The 16,117-nt window shown below is 33.1% G+C and overlaps 1 protein-coding gene across 1 annotated transcript in view; it reads right to left on the bottom strand.

The window, feature by feature from the left end:
- Positions 1-16,117, bottom strand: part of LOC127720912 (uncharacterized) — a 98,792-nt gene that overhangs the window by 12,642 nt on the left and 70,033 nt on the right. The window contains exons 26-29 of the mRNA XM_052227650.1: positions 12,260-12,392; positions 5,208-5,309; positions 2,858-2,977; positions 770-951 (exon numbers count right to left, since the gene is read on the bottom strand). Of these exons, the coding sequence (XP_052083610.1) occupies positions 770-951; positions 2,858-2,977; positions 5,208-5,309; positions 12,260-12,392 (537 nt within the window). The remainder of the gene's footprint in view (positions 1-769; positions 952-2,857; positions 2,978-5,207; positions 5,310-12,259; positions 12,393-16,117) is intronic.

Here is a 16,117-nt window from a genome sequence, read left to right as displayed (position 1 = left end):
TTAATGAAATTCTGTTGTGTGGTTTTGGAGGAGTTGCGATGACAAACTGTTGTAGTAGTATATTGAAGCAAATAAGTTCAAAGGGGCATAACTCCTAGAAAAAAAATTGAATCGTAATTTCCTGTCGATATGCACATCTGCATAGTATGTCCTTATTATCTAAAAAGGTTTCATGAAATTCTGTTTTGTGGTTTCAGAGGAGTTGCGATGACAAACTGTTGCAGTAGTATATTGAAGCAAATAAGTTCAAAGGGGCATAACTCCTAGAAAAAAAATTGAATCGTAATTTCCTGTCGATATGCACATCTTCATAGTATGTCCTTATTATCTAAAAAGGTTTCATGAAATTCTGTTGTGTGGTTTCAGAGGAGTTGCGATGACAAACTGTTGCAGTAGTATATTGAAGCAAATAAGTTCAAAGGGGCGTTACTCTAAGAAAAAAAATTGAATTGTAATTTCCTGTCGATATGCACATCTACGTAGTATGTCCTTATTATCTGAAAAGGTTTCATGAAATTCTGTTGTGTGGTTTGAGAGGAGTTGCGATGACAAGAAACAGGACTGACGGACAGACGGACTGGTCAAAAACATTATACCCTTCGCAAAAAATTTGCGTGGAGTATAATAAGGAAATGAGGACGTCAACAAAATTACAAAAATGTGAACTGACAAATTTTCAGGGTTAAAATGTTCAAATAGCAAAAAAGGAGCAGCAGAAGAGGGCCTAAAAATCCAATGGAGGAATCACTAGTATTGAATTATTTTTCACCTGAAGAAGATGGTAACGCATTCAAAGCTTTCAGGTTCGACTGGGTTTCCATGTTTGAGATCTTCCACGACTTTCTTTGGTAACATCTGACTGATGAGTTGTTCTGTCTTACGTTTCTCCTCTACTAATTCTTTTGTTCGATCTGCTACAATCTGTTCTAAATTACTGGAATATTTTTCAAGCTAAAATTATAAAATATTTTTGAAATAATTGTTCATATCATGCAAACTCGGTTGAGATAGAAAAGCTAGAAACTAAGGGGGCACATGCCGTTGTCAAAGATGTCATAGGCAAAATAGCGATAAACAAATTATCAATGTTCTTTCAAACTCGAGGATATTTCTCTGTCACATCTCATCTCAGGGCTGTCGACCTTAGATGAATGAGATTGTAGCTGAAAAACACCCTCTCATTTGAAATGCCATCGATAATCTATAATTATCTATTGGAACAATTTACCCCTAAAAAAAATTGAACACCTGTTTAAACAGGTTCGACTGTAATTTCTATCATCTGGTTTAATATCTAAATATTCACAGAGAAAGTTATAAAATATTACAGTATTGTCTGTTTTCCCTTGTTAGTACTGATGGCATTTCTCTAATGACTTCAAGGTATCTACAAAGGTTAAATTTTCTTAGCAGTACTGAGATTCATTATTATTTGTTGGATTAAATTTTTCATGGATTTTGTGGGTATAGATGAACAGTGAATTTTTAAAATATTCAACAAAGTACAAATTTTCTATAGGCTTGTAAGCAGATTGCATCAAAACCACGAAATCAAATCAGACTACATGAATGAATTTTATTTTTACAGGACATTCGGTCTGGTAAACAACCTAGCTTTACCAAACCGAATGAAATTTTACCAGACCATTTTTTTTTTACATCTTATTGTATATTATCCGACAAAATACAACAAACTTATGACTTGTTGTGCCCTACTCCTCTCCAAAATGCACAAAAAACAAAATCATGTGACAAGAGTGTATATTTTGATGAAAGTTCTGCACAATTGCTTGAATGCATTTCAGTGATAAAGTAAAGTAATGTCACATTTTATTGGATTTTGACATGAAAATTATTTGTGAACTAAAAATATAATTTAGAGTTTCTGTATAAAATATTTCCTGTTTCTTCTTTCTTTTTCATATATCTTTTGGTTTTCAATTCTAGTGTTTATATTTCATAGCTGTATTTTGTGACCTGCTTGGATTTTTTTTATTGATTTTTTTTATTTGATCGGCAAACCCGGAATTAGCCTTATCCCTTCCTGGAATCTGTTCCGGTATTGTCTCCATTTCCAGTTGATGGCAGCCATTGTTGTTTTTGTCAGTCAGATATGTTTTTACTGGGATTTACACATTACTTGTTGGCGATTTTCGGCATAAAGCTAGCGGTTGAACAAAATAAACATTGCTGTCATGAATAATAAAGATGAAAATGAATTTTGAGATCGTTTGTGAATTTTGCTAGAATGCTAGAAAAATCCATGAAAAAAAAACACCAGACATTCGGACCGGAATTCAACAAAATTTTACAAGACCGATTATTCACCGATTTGTACGACGGTCCGTGTAGTCTGTCAAATATCCACGAAAATTCAATGTTTCCTCCATCAGTGAAAAATAAATGAATCCACAGTAGTATGGTAGCAATTGGCCCTTCACAAGTTTATTATCTGATTTTTATACCTCCGCAGCGCCGGTAGGGGCATTAAGTGTTACCCTTGCCCGTCTGTACGTCCGGACATCCCAAAATTAGTTTCCATTCTCTAACTTTACTTTGCCTCAATCAAATGTTGTGAAACTTATACACAGTGCTTATTACCACAAAACACATATCAAGTCGAATTTGGGTTGCATCACTTTTACAGGTCTTAAGTTATGTCCCTTTATAACGTTATATGCAAGTGGGGGCATCATCTGTGTCCCATGGACACATTCTCCATTTATTTTCTGAAGTTTCAACTGTGTTAAATTCTTAATAAAGGCAGTCAAATTTGCTGGCTTTCAAGAACATCAGACACAATCAGACCTTCAGGTCATTTGAGCTAGTAATTTGATATAAACACAGTATAACTTACCATATTGACAAGATTATCAATCAGTTCTCCTTTGATTGGATAAATTTCATTCAACTTTTCATTTACATTCTTAAATGATGGACGCAGCTCTGGCTGATTACCCCAACACTGTCCCATCAACTACAAAAATAATCAATAATCAATATCAATAAATACAATTTGATTAAATGTTTTAAAAGTTAGAGCTTACTATGAGGTATTTGTTTTGCTCATTGATGAAAGCAGTACAATGACCTATAATTTCTTTTATCTTCGTCATTTGAACTCTTGGATAGTTGTCTCATTCGAAATCATACCACATTTCCTTATTTGTATCATGGTATCCAGCGAAGCACTTTCAAAAAAGGTAACTTCCATAAAAACATATTTAGAATTCACTTACATTTTCATTGTACTTGTCCCCACCCATAGTTGAGATTTCAAATTGCCTTCTCTTGGTCCCATGTATGTATTAATGGAACATCCCTTATGCATATCAGAATGCATTGTCTTCTTAATTTAGAATGAAAAATAAGCTTAATGCTTTCTTATATTCAAAACTTTTCCCAGATATATCAACACATACCTAATAAATCTGCAACTTTACACTATATTTTATGTAGATATAGAACCACAAACCACAGACTCCCAATAGAGACAGGGAGGTGGAATAATATGAATAGAAATGATAGAAAATGTCATCTTTGTAATATTGGTAATATTGGAGACGAATTTCATTATCTGCTAGAATGTCCATTTTTTAACGACAGTAGAAAATTATACCTTGAAAAATTCTATTTGGCTTGTGTTAATACACTAAAGTAAAGAAAATTGATGAGCAAATTAAACAAAAAGTCAGAGCTAAAAAGATTATGCAAGTTCATAAAGTGTGTAAATAAACATGTGGGTCCTCCTGGCTAAAATGTATATTATTTTGAAACCACTGTATTGTATATAAATGTTTTGTAAATAGATGCATATTCCTGTACATATTTTGCACTCTCTCTGTACCTATGTATCTGCAATGGTTATGAGAATAAAGATAAATAAAATAAACTACATTGAACTACATTGAACAAAAAGCTTCACAAATCTTTTTTCAATTTTCAAATAAAAAAAATTAAAAAAAAAAAAAAAAGAATTCTGCTTTTTTTTTGGCAAGTTTGTGAATTTCCCGTTTCTGAAATGTTCACTGAAAAATGTCCTTTGAAGAAATTTCACATTTGCAAACTATTTTAGTAATCAATTTAGTTTTGCTTTTTATGCTTAATACTATCAAATGACATTTTTCAGTAAGCAGAAATTCTTTGTCATTTTCACTGTACAATATACTGTAAATTCAGAAATTATTGGGATGTTTTTATTATTGCAAAAAATGTGACAGGGTTATAATCGCAATAATTTAAACTCGCATTTTGAAATTTTTTATATTAATTAAACAGGATTTTTCTAAATATCGCAAAAATTAAAATTGCATTTTAGTCTAAAATGACAAAAGCGCAATAATAAATGCACGCAATAATTTCTGAATTAACAGTAGTCTGTGAAACCAAACCATAGTTAAGATTTCATAGTACTTTCCATTGGTTCCAAGTATGTTTTTATGGAATTAAACTAAACCTAATAAACAGCTGTGCCATGAGTGCATGATACGCCCGTCACTTTTTCAAAGAATAAAGTTCAATAACTTCTCAATGTCATATCAGAAAATCATGAAAAACTAAAGGGAGGTTATCTTAATAGATATAAACCAGTCACCAAGATTTTATGATAACTGCTCAAAGCATTGTCCGAAAACTGGTAAATCCCCCCTTTTTTATGAATAAAATCACGTAACTCCGAAACTTAACATCTAAAATTTATAAAAATCAAAGGGGAGCTTACGTCAATAGATATAAACAATTCACCAAAGTTTCATAAAAACTGCTGAAAGCATTTTTGAGTTATTGTCCGAAAACTGGAAAATCCCCCCTTTTTCATAAATAAAACCCCATAACTCAGAAGCGTAAAATCTAAAATTTATAAAAATCAAAAGGGAGCTCATGTCAATAAAAATAAACAATTCACCAAAGTTTCATGCAAATTGGTGAATGTTCTCGCGTTATTGTCCGAAAACTGGAAAATCCCCCCTTTTTTCATAAATAAAACCCAAAACCTCGGAAACTTAAAATCTAAAATTTATAAAAAACAAAAGGGAGCTCACATCAATAAATATTAGCAATTCACCAAAGTTTCATGCAAATTGGTTCAAGCGTTTTTGAGTTATTATCCGACATGTTGACGACAGACGGACAACAGTATACTATAATACGTCCCGTAAACGGGCGTATAAAAATTATTTCAATTTTCAAAAATTAAATTCAATGTTAACCTTTTGTAATCCTGTTTTGGCAGCATATTCCTCAGGCAGATGTTCATTTTTCACTGCAGGTCTGAAAAGCTTTGTTGTATCGCCACCACTCTTATACCACAACTAAAACAAATTAACAAATGCTAAATAAAATTCTTAATGTAAAAAGAGTTCTTGAATTTGTTTCTGTAGTATAAAACATGGATACTCTACCATTGAAACATAAAAGCTACACTATTCTGAGTTCTGAAATATAAACCTTAAATAGTAAATCAAAGTGCTTGTAAGCACCGAAGGGTAAAGATTGCTTTAATTTTTCAGTGGGAAGTAAGGGACGACATCAAAAGATCAATGTCAGATAAAAAACTTAATTCAAATAGTTTGGGGGTGGGGTTAAAACCGCTGTTTTGTTATCCGACATTGATTTTCGGATTGAAAAATACGGATTCAAGTTTGGCCATAACATATGTTTGGACTTTTACACCAAATGAAAGCCATCAAATTGTACCGGAAAGCAAATATTTGGGCGAAATTAATCGTTGTATCTCCGTCGTTCAAACGCTTTATTGATAGTGAATTTTGAATGATATGAAACCATATACAGATCAACACAGATTGTTTTGGTCCACACGGCATGGTGACATTCTTAAAACAAATTGTAAAATTTCTTTTAACTGTGTTCATTATTTAATTATTAAAATGAAAACTGAAATATAAATCAAATAAAAATTTGAAAATTATATAGAACTTTTTGAGATAGTAGAAAAATATGACAGTGTTCAACAGACATTGAATAGAAATGACATAGACCATATCACATTCACTACATTCATTTTTGGATTGTGCTTTTCCTTCTCTCCACAGTTTAGTTTAAAGCTGTATATTTTATATGAAACAGTGAACTGCTTTATATTCATTTGAGAAAATGAAGGACTGCTGAACCAACGCCTATAAAGTTTAGTGTAGGTAGAGATTCCTTAAGTGGATACCGATGGTATGCAAGGTTGCCAAAGAAAGAAAAATATATAAATACCACTAGATTGACAACAACACTTAAGAAATCTGCAAATTTATTAAGTCGACATGTTTCACCGATTAGATCGACGTCATCAGGACAAGGTACAAATAAAAGAAATCTCTGAAGTACAATAAAATGGTATCAAGTTTTTTACGTCATAATGTTCAATCTATTGTCTCTGTTGTTATGAGTTACTTATGTATTGAATGTATTTAGTAGAATAGAATGTTAGTAAAGTTGTACAGTTTTTTAAAATAAAATAATTTAATAATTAAAATGTTATTGTCTACTGTTTGTCACTGTTGAAAATGTTATATATTCCTCGGACTGTTACTTGTGTTATACAATTGTTCTCTGAGAGTTCATCTCTGCATACTGTTTGCTGGCTTGAGCTTTGAACTGGTCCCTTGTATGTTTTATAAATGTTGGAAGTCGGGGAAATTTGTTCCTCCTCAACTAAATAGCCGTAGCTGTTTGTGCTGTATTTCGGCGGTCCTGTGGTTTTCACATATTTTACATCGTCATCTGAGTCTTCCGGATCGCTGAGGTGTAAGTCTTCTCTGAGTACATCCATGCCAGGTTGACTCTTCTGGTGTCTCTTGTATATTATCTGGAGTTGAGGCTGGGTATTTAGATGGTGCTGCTACGATCCTAAATTTTGGTGTCATTTCCTGTTAAGTGCTGGCTTCTACCGGTGGAATCCATTTGGTTATTGGTTCAGCTGAGGCTTTAGGTGTTGCCGTTTTCTCCATGAAGTCTGATGCTGGTTTTTCCTGGTGTTTGGTTGTGATATGGTTTTTGGCTGCACATTTCCTGGTGAATTTTGCTGGGCAGTGAAGGAATTCAAATATTGTTACTGTTGGTTCGTGAAAATTTCGGTGGTGTCTGCGGAGCGTACTGATGCTGGCAAACTTTTTATCACATTTTAAACATTGAATTCTCGTCTTTAAGTTTTTTCCTCTGGATTCTCCAAAGCATTCAACTTTTCTCGGAGTTATTTTAGTCTTGGCCATTTTATTTTCTTCTGTTTAATCCCCAAGGTTCAGCAGTTCCTAATTTGTGGATTAAGCTTTCTTCTGTGCATAGTCTAATGTTTATATCGTTTTTCGTTGTTACTACACCCTTAATTGTGACGTTATCCCTATTGTGATGTTCTGATGTGAAGTGTTGTGATACCGGTTTGTGTTGGTTTTGTACATTAATATCATTGAAATGGCCCCTAAATCTCTCTTTTAAACTGTTGCCTGTTTGTCCAACGTATTGTTTTTTACATTTTGTGCATTCTATAACGTAAACCACCTTAATGGTTTCACATGTAATTTCATCCCTAATTTTAATAGTGTATTGGTTTGATGTGCTTTTTATGCTGTTTGTAGGTTTTATGAATTTACATAAATAGCACTGTTTACCACATAAGCGGGTTCCCGGAATTTTATTTTTGTTTGTGATATCGGTATGTACTAAAATACTTCTTAGTGTCATTGATCGGCGGTAATTGGTTACAAATTTTGCCTGTGCTAAATTTTGCGTATCTGGTGTTCTTGTTTTCTGTCTTTTCTGTGATTCAAGATCCTATTAATATTTTTGGTACTATTGTTAAAGGAAATCACTAAAGGTATGTTCGAGTCAGTGTTTTTTCCTAACGGTTCTAATAGAGTGGTTCTATTTTTCTGCTTAGCTTTTTTGATTGCATGATTAACTACGTCCGGGGGGGAAAGGGGGGGGGGGGGGGGTATCCCCGTATTATAAAGTTCCTTTGTAAATTTTCCCCATGTGCCGTAAATTCTTCCTTTTTGCTGCAGATTCGTCTTATTCGTAAGGCTTGGCTATACGGTATACTTTCTTTTTGGTGTTTAGGGTGGTTTGATGAATAATGAAGGTAAAGATTTGCATCCGTAGGTTTTTTGTAAAGGGTAGGTGTTAGGTTTCCGTTGTCATCTAAATTTACAATGGTGTCTAGAAAATTTACACTCCTGTTGTTTATGGTGAAGGTAAATTTTATAGAGTGGTGACAATCATTTAGGGCCGTAATGAAGGATTGTAGTTCCTCGCTCGAGTAGGGCCATATTATGAAAATGTCGTCTATAAATCTCCGCCATACTAATGGTTTTTTGTGTTGCGTGTTTAAGAATTCCCTTTCAATTTTGTCCATAAAGATAATGGCATATTCCTGAGCCATGATAGTCCCCATAGAGGAACCCATTTTTTGCATGTTATATTTGTCATTAAATTTGAAACAGTTCTCTGTAAGAATAAAGTGAATAAATCGTAGTAAAATCCAAGTGGGCGTGTTCTTATTTTCTCTTTTCTCTAGCATTTCCTTTGATGCAAGTATTCCTTCTTGATGCGGTATATTCGTATATAGTGAGGTTACATCTGCTGTGACTAGTATACTCTGTGGTGGTACTATGTTTAGAGCTTTCAATCTCTGTAGAAAGTCTTTGGTATCCTTTAGATATGAGGGTATGTTAGGAATGAACGGTTTTAGGTAAACATCTACTACTTTTGACATTCTTGCTGTCGGGGACTCAATTTGAGAAATGATTGGTCTACCTGGGTTACCTGGTTTGTGTATTTTCAGTAAGGTGTAAAATATCGAAGTGCGACAATGTTTTTGTAATAGGTATTGTGCTAGGTTAACCGGCAGTAAGTGTTTTACTGATTTAACAAATTCTTTAATTTTCTTTGATATTTGTTCGTTTTGGTTAGATTGTACTTGTTCGAAAAACATTTGATTATTTAATTGTCTATTTGCTTATTTTATGTAATCGGCACGGTTCATTATTACAATTGCTCCTCCTTTGTCTGCTGGCTTTATTATAATATCTTTGTCATTTTTTAAATCCCTTAATGCCACGAGTTCGTCTTTTGAAAGGTTCTATATTGTTTGCGTTGTTGTGGTTCCTGGCAAATATCTTCTACTATGCAGTTGATAAAAGAGTCCAAATCTTTATTCCGTCCGGGTGGTGGTGTCCACCCCGAAGACAATTTGAAAGGGTTCTAGGTATATTCTTCGTTTGGTGTGGTTTCATCATTATCTTTATTTTTGTCGAGCCTTTGACTTTAGTCGAAAAAGCGAGACATAGCGATCCTACATTCCGTCGTCGTCGTCGGCGGCGTCCACAAATATTCACTCTGTGGTTAAAGTTTTTGAAATTTTAATAACTTTCTTAAACTATCCTTGATTTCTACCAAACTTGGACAGAAGCTTGTTTATGATCATAAGATAGTATCCAGAAGTAAATTTTGTAAAAATAAAATTCCATTTTTTCCGTATTTTACTTATAAATGGACTTAGTTTTTCTGCCGGGAAATATTACATTCACTCTGTGGTTAAAGTTTTTAAAATTTTAATAACTTTCTTAAACTATCCTGGGTTTGTACCAAACTTGGACAGAAGCTTGTTTATGATCATATTAAAGATAGTATCCAGGAGTAAATTTTGTAAAAAAAAAATCCATTTTTTCCTTATTTTACTTTTAAATGGACTTAGATTTTCTGCCAGGAAACAACACATTCACTCTGTGGTTAAAGTTTTTAAAATTTTAATAACTTTCTTATACTATTTTGGATTTGTACCAAACTTGGACAGAAGCTTGTTTATGATCAAAAGCTAGTATCTAGAAGGAAATTTTGTAAAAAAAATAAATCCATTTTTTCCATTTTTTACTTTTAAATGGACTTAGATTTTCTGCCAGGAAACAACACATTCACTCTGTGGTTAAAGTTTTTAAAATTTTAATAACTTTCTTATACTATTTTGGATTTGTACCAAACTTGGACAGAAGCTTGTTTATGATCAAATGCTAGTATCTAGAAGGAAATTTTGTTTTCTTCCAGTTAACATTACATTCAGTCTGCAGTTAAAGTTTTTAAACATTTATTAGATTCATAAACTATCCTGGATTTTTACCAAACTTGGACAGAAGCTTCTTACAATCAAAAGATAGTATCAAGAGGAATATTTTTATTGATTTACTTCCTCATTTTTGTTGAGCCTGCGATTAACAGAAAAAGTAGGCGAGACACTGGGTTCCGCGGAACCCTTACGAATTTTTATTGTTGTAATGATGTTTTAATCTGATTCTACAGGAAAATAGAAGAACATCCGTTAATTGTTCAATTTGGTTTTGATAATTCGCGTGTAGGACTGAAATTTAAACCTTTATTTAGCAGTGTAATATAGTTTGTATTTAGAGCTTTGTTCGACAGGATTACAATGGCGTGTTTTGATTCATTCAAATTGGCGGCGTTTTTCTTAATTTTTCTATATATATTTCGTTTGATGAACTTTCTGTTTCTAGTCATTCTAACTTAATCTTGTCGATTTTTCTTTCCCTGAAGTACTAAATATTGGCATGATGAGTGTACTGTTTTAGTTTTTGTATTATTTTTAGGTGGTTTATGCATGTGGTGGGTTTGTTGTTGTTCATGAGGCCGTGGTCTTGATGTTCTTTTTTGGATTTTGTATTTCCTCTTTGACTGATATTTTAGTTCTTTCGATGAGGTTAGTAATGAGTAATATCCGAAATTTGGGTTTCAATGTTTTCGCATCGTTCTTTCCAGTATTCCTGTAACAATCCTACCAATTTACAGCTGAATTCTATATGGACCGTTTCCCATTTCATTAAAAATGATGGCCTGGTATCTGGTACTTGTGGTTTTATGTTTACTCTTAAGGTTTTGGGGATGGTATCTTTATTCTTACATTTATTCAAATACATATAATGTTGCTGGCACCTAACTAATTTCATGTTTAATTTTCTGAAGGCATGGAACGATGGTACATTCTTATCTTGAATCCTTTGTGGTCCATCCGTGAGCGTGCGTTCATCTGTTTATTCTTTTCCTTTTGTTTGATTGTGTTTCGGCCAAGATTGATGGAAATCGGTTTATTGCTGGCTTCTTGGAATCCTCGTTTTCGTTCCATGTAGGGTTGGCCATATTGCTGGCGCTGTGTGGTATAGGCGGATCCGTGAATACAGGGGTTCAGGATATAGAAACATGTCGACTTAATAAATTTGCAGATTTCTTAAGTGTTGTTGTCAATCAAGTGGTATTCTTTTGAGAAAAGAAACAAAAACAATCAAAACCATAAAACCACTATTTATCCATGCCAATAGTGGGTAGATGAAAAATGCACAATCCATGCTGACTGCAGTGTTTATAAAATTATAATATAACAGTGCCTTTTTTGATGCATACTAAAAATACACATCATTTTTTTCCAATATTTTTTAAAAGTGATGTCCAAGTCAATATACAGAACAAACATAAATTGTTGAGGAAAAACAGGACCCATGATACAAATAGTATACTCTGAGAGCATATGCCCACATTGGTGAATCAATTTTTCCCAAATTAAGTTAAGAAGGGGGGTGGGGGTCAGTGAAAAAAACTATGTGAATTAAGTTTTTTATCCTACATTGAACTTTTGATGCCATCCCTAAAATTAAACATTGCATTTTAAAAACATTGGTTGTAGTTCATTCAACTACAATTATATATGGACAAAGGAAGATAACTCCAATTTTAAAGATTACTTTAACAATGACATCATTGATATTTTTAGAACAGATATTAGATTACTGCACCATGCACATGTTATGTTATTTTCTTGACAAGTATAACATCATTTTGTAACTTGAATATCTGAGCATATATTTCATTGATAAATTTCTGGAAATGTTTATGGATGTTTAGAATGTTATGATCAATGCACTATATTTTGTGTATCTCAAAAGAAGTGATAAACCTTGGAAGATTTAGATATCAAGTCAGTACCATAGGGTTTTGATTGCATTTCATGCAATCTTTACCAAAAACAGCCTACCCAAAAAATTTAATGACACATTTTTTTTATAAAGATTTTTTCCTTCTCTAACGTTGTTTTCTTGTCTAAAACATGTAACTTATGCTTAAGGCCAAAAAATGAAAATAAAATAAAATCCCTACCTACCCACCCAACCCTAGAAGAAATGTCTAGGCAACATCAAACAAAGATTGTTTTATGGGTGGCCTCAGTCATCCAATAAATGTTTTTACAATAATTCACCTTTTTAGCCCCTGATGCTCCAGGGGCATCTTTATCTATGACAAGCTGTAAAATCTGTTCTGGTTCTAGAAAACCTGTCTCTGTACTGTATGGTTCTTCTCGTGTACAAACTTCTGACAAAATTATTCCAAATCTGAAATACATTATAGGTTTATTGCATAAAGAATGTTGGCTCCTCTGTTTCAAAATAACAAGCTTTTTAAAAGACTGATACAAATTGAAAGTATATAAATAACAGAACTTAATAAAATGTTTCGCTGAGCACAACTGGATACGACCGCAGAGGTCCAACCCTAAACAGTTGGGGCGAAAATGGACACAATATTCGCACTTGATACAGGTCTGAATTTGGATTGTAATTAAATATTTGACACATAATAGGTTTCTGACACCGAATAACTGTAGTCAAAGAACTTAGAATTGGTTATATGATTTGAATTTATATTCAATTTTTTGCTTTTGTGCAATACACTATGCTGTTGCGAATTGACCCCCCCTCCCCCCCCCGCCCCCCAACAAAAAAACAACTTTACCCCTTTTTTTTTGCTTTTGTGAAATACACTATGCTGTTGCGTATTGACCCCCCCCCCCCCTCCAAAAAAAAAAAAAATATGGTAATAATCTCAATTCAAATTTCCAATGGAGTTTGCAACCATAATTACCAATTTAAATACATCATAAAAGTCTTAAATAGATCATTTAAAAGCAGTGTAAGGGAGGTAATCCAACATTGTACAATTTTGTTTTTGGATTACCTCCCTTACACTGCTTTTAAATTGTCCATTAACCAGGAGACCCTTGTTTTTTCCCCTTTTTTGCCCCTAATTCCTAAACGGTTTGAGCCATAACCCCCCAAAGCTGATCCTAACCATCCCTTTGTGGTACGGAAACTTGTGGTATAATTTCAGAGAGATCCATACACTTAAACACAAGTTATTGTCTTGAAGTTACAAAAATGCTTATTTTTGGCCCCTAATTCCTTACTGTTGGTACCATAACCCCCAAAATCAATCACAACCTTCCTTTTGTGGTATTGAACCTTATGGTAAAATTTCATAGAGATCCATTCACTTAAACTAAAGTTATTGTGCGAAAACCAATGTGTCTTTGGACGACGACAGCACCATTGTCATACCAATATACGACCGCAAAAAAATCGCAAAATGTTTTTGCGGTCGTATAAAAAGCAAAAAAAATTGTTAGGTCCATGTCCTTATTTTTGAGGTATAATCAATTGAAAATATTTCGGGAAATGATTCTCTCTACATTTTTCATAAATGTAACATTGGCCCCTTTTTTCTTTCAAAAATGATGAAAAAATATTAAAGATTTTATAAGATTTTCAAAAACGGCTTTTTAGACCATTAGTAATAAAGTTATGTAAAAAAATGGGGTTATCTGCAAAATTTTCATTGGCACTACATGATAAAACTAGAGGAATCTTAATATCTGACAAAAAAATCAAAAACAAGAGTAGCAAACATCCTTAATATTGGTGAATAGTGTCAATTTGCACGACACAGCAAGTAAAATAATCATTCTTAAAGGCATTACAGCACATAACCTTTTTCTTAAATGGCAAAAAAAACATTAAAAAATAACATTAAGCTACTACTGACATTCACATTTCTAAGGGTACAATAGTCAATACATATACAATATCGTACAGTGTAGGAAAATATAAAATTTATTTGATGAGCTATTGAAACAGAGAAAAGTGAGGCTTGCCAAGCTTTTCTTCCGTTTTGTTGCGAGTACAAATACAATTTGTACGGAGTTTGTTTTTACCCTGCAACATTGAGCTAATAAACGTATAGATTTTTTTCCCATCCAAATCATTGTTCAAAGAAATCAACATTACTTAAGGTCATATAAAACTTCAAATTTAAAAAAAAGTTAAATATGTTTTGTATACTTGAATGGCTAAATTTTACTATAAAACAAGTGTACTTGAACTTTCTTGTAAAAGAAAAAATAAATGGGGAATGTGTCCATGGGACACAGATGATGCCCCTGATTGCATATCATATAAAGTTATAAAGGGACATAACTGAAGAATGGTAAAAGTAACACTACCCAAATTTGTACTTGATCTGAGTTTTGTGGTAATAAATATTGTGTATAAGTTTCATAACATTTGGTTGAGGCAAACTTAAGTTACAGAACGACAATGAAGAATTCAGCAATTTTTCCCTTTGTAAAGGGGCATAACTCTGGAGCAGTATAAGCGACACCACCAAAATTCAAACTTGATCTGTATTTTGTGGTAATAAGCATTATGTATAAGTTTCATAACATTTGGTTGAGGCAAACTAAAGTTACAGAACGGAAACGAAAAATTCAGCAATTTTTCCATTTGTAACTGGGCATAACTCTAGAACGGTTAAAGTGACGCCACCAAAATTCAAATTTGATCTGTGTTTTGTGGTAATAAGCATTGTGCATAAGTTTCATAACATTTAGTCGAGGCAAACTAAGTCTAAAGTTAGAGAACGGAAACCAACTTTGGGACGTACGGATGTACGTACGTACAGACGGACAAGGGTATAACTTAATGCCCCCTCCGCTACGACGGGGACATAAAAATCCTTTATATTATTAAAATCTTCATAAATGTACTGCTAATGAATTATTTTTTTCTTGTACACTAATTTGCCGATATTTTCCTGTATGAAGTGACCTTAACTACAAGACCTCTCGTTAGAACTTCGTCTACTGCACAGCGCTGGTGCGAGGGGAAAACCGTGATGACAGAATGCAAATAAACGTGCACTTGAGGGTAAATAATAATAACTGATTCTTAAAAAACAAATTTAGTAAAACAAATCATTAACAAACTGTTAAGGAAAAGTTTAATTGACAAATTGGAACGAATGGAAAATATAAAAAACAAGAATGTGTCCATAGTAGTGATCAACAATCACTAAATGAAATATCATTTGTCGATAATACATTACAGATGTGTAATAGAAATAAACAAGAATGTGTACATAGTACATGGATGCCCCACTGGCACTATCATTTTCTATGTTCAGTGGACTGTGAAATTGGGGTCAAAACTCTAATTTGGCATTAAAATTAGAAAGATCATATCATTGGGAACATGTGTACTAAGTTTCAAGTTGATTGGACTTCAACTATCATTGATGGGCAGACTACACGAATGAATTTTATTTTTACAGGACATTCGGTCTGGTAAACAACCTAGCTTTACCAGACCGAATGAAATTTTACCAGGCCAATTTTTTTAAACTTATGACTTGTTGTGCCCTACTCCTCTCCAAATTGCACAAAAACAAAATCATGTGACAAGGGTGTATATTTTGATGAAAGTTGTGAACAATTGCTTGAATGCATTTCAGTGATAAAGAAAAGTAATGTCACATTTTATTGGATTTTGATGTGAAAATTTTTTGTGAACTAAAAATAATTTAGAGTTTCTGTATAAAATATTTCCTGTATCTTCTTCATTTTTCATATATCTTTTGGTTTTCAATTCTAGTGTTTATATTTCATAGCTGTATTTTGTGAACCTGCTTGGATTTTTTAAAATTTATTTATTGTATTTGATCGGCAAACACGGAATTGGCCTTACCCCATAGTTGCCAAGTGACATGATATTCGCGTGTGATACACGCTTTTTCAACGGTTTACACGCGAGGATTTTGTCACATGGCGTGTACACGCTTTTCACCACTTTACACGCAATTACACGCATTTTCGTTATTTTGATTTTTTGGTCGTCAGTGATATCGCGATTCTTTGGTTTTTCCGTTATTAGACGATAAATACCGAGAATTCCGAAGTAATTGTTTGGTCGCCATTGTTTTCAATTCTATCATGATGGACGAACAGCAA

Source organism: Mytilus californianus, unplaced genomic scaffold (assembly GCF_021869535.1).
Source record: "Mytilus californianus isolate M0D057914Y unplaced genomic scaffold, xbMytCali1.0.p SCAF_11, whole genome shotgun sequence".
Lineage (NCBI taxonomy): Eukaryota > Metazoa > Mollusca > Bivalvia > Mytilida > Mytilidae > Mytilus > Mytilus californianus.
This window is presented reverse-complemented; position numbering and strand designations above follow the sequence as displayed.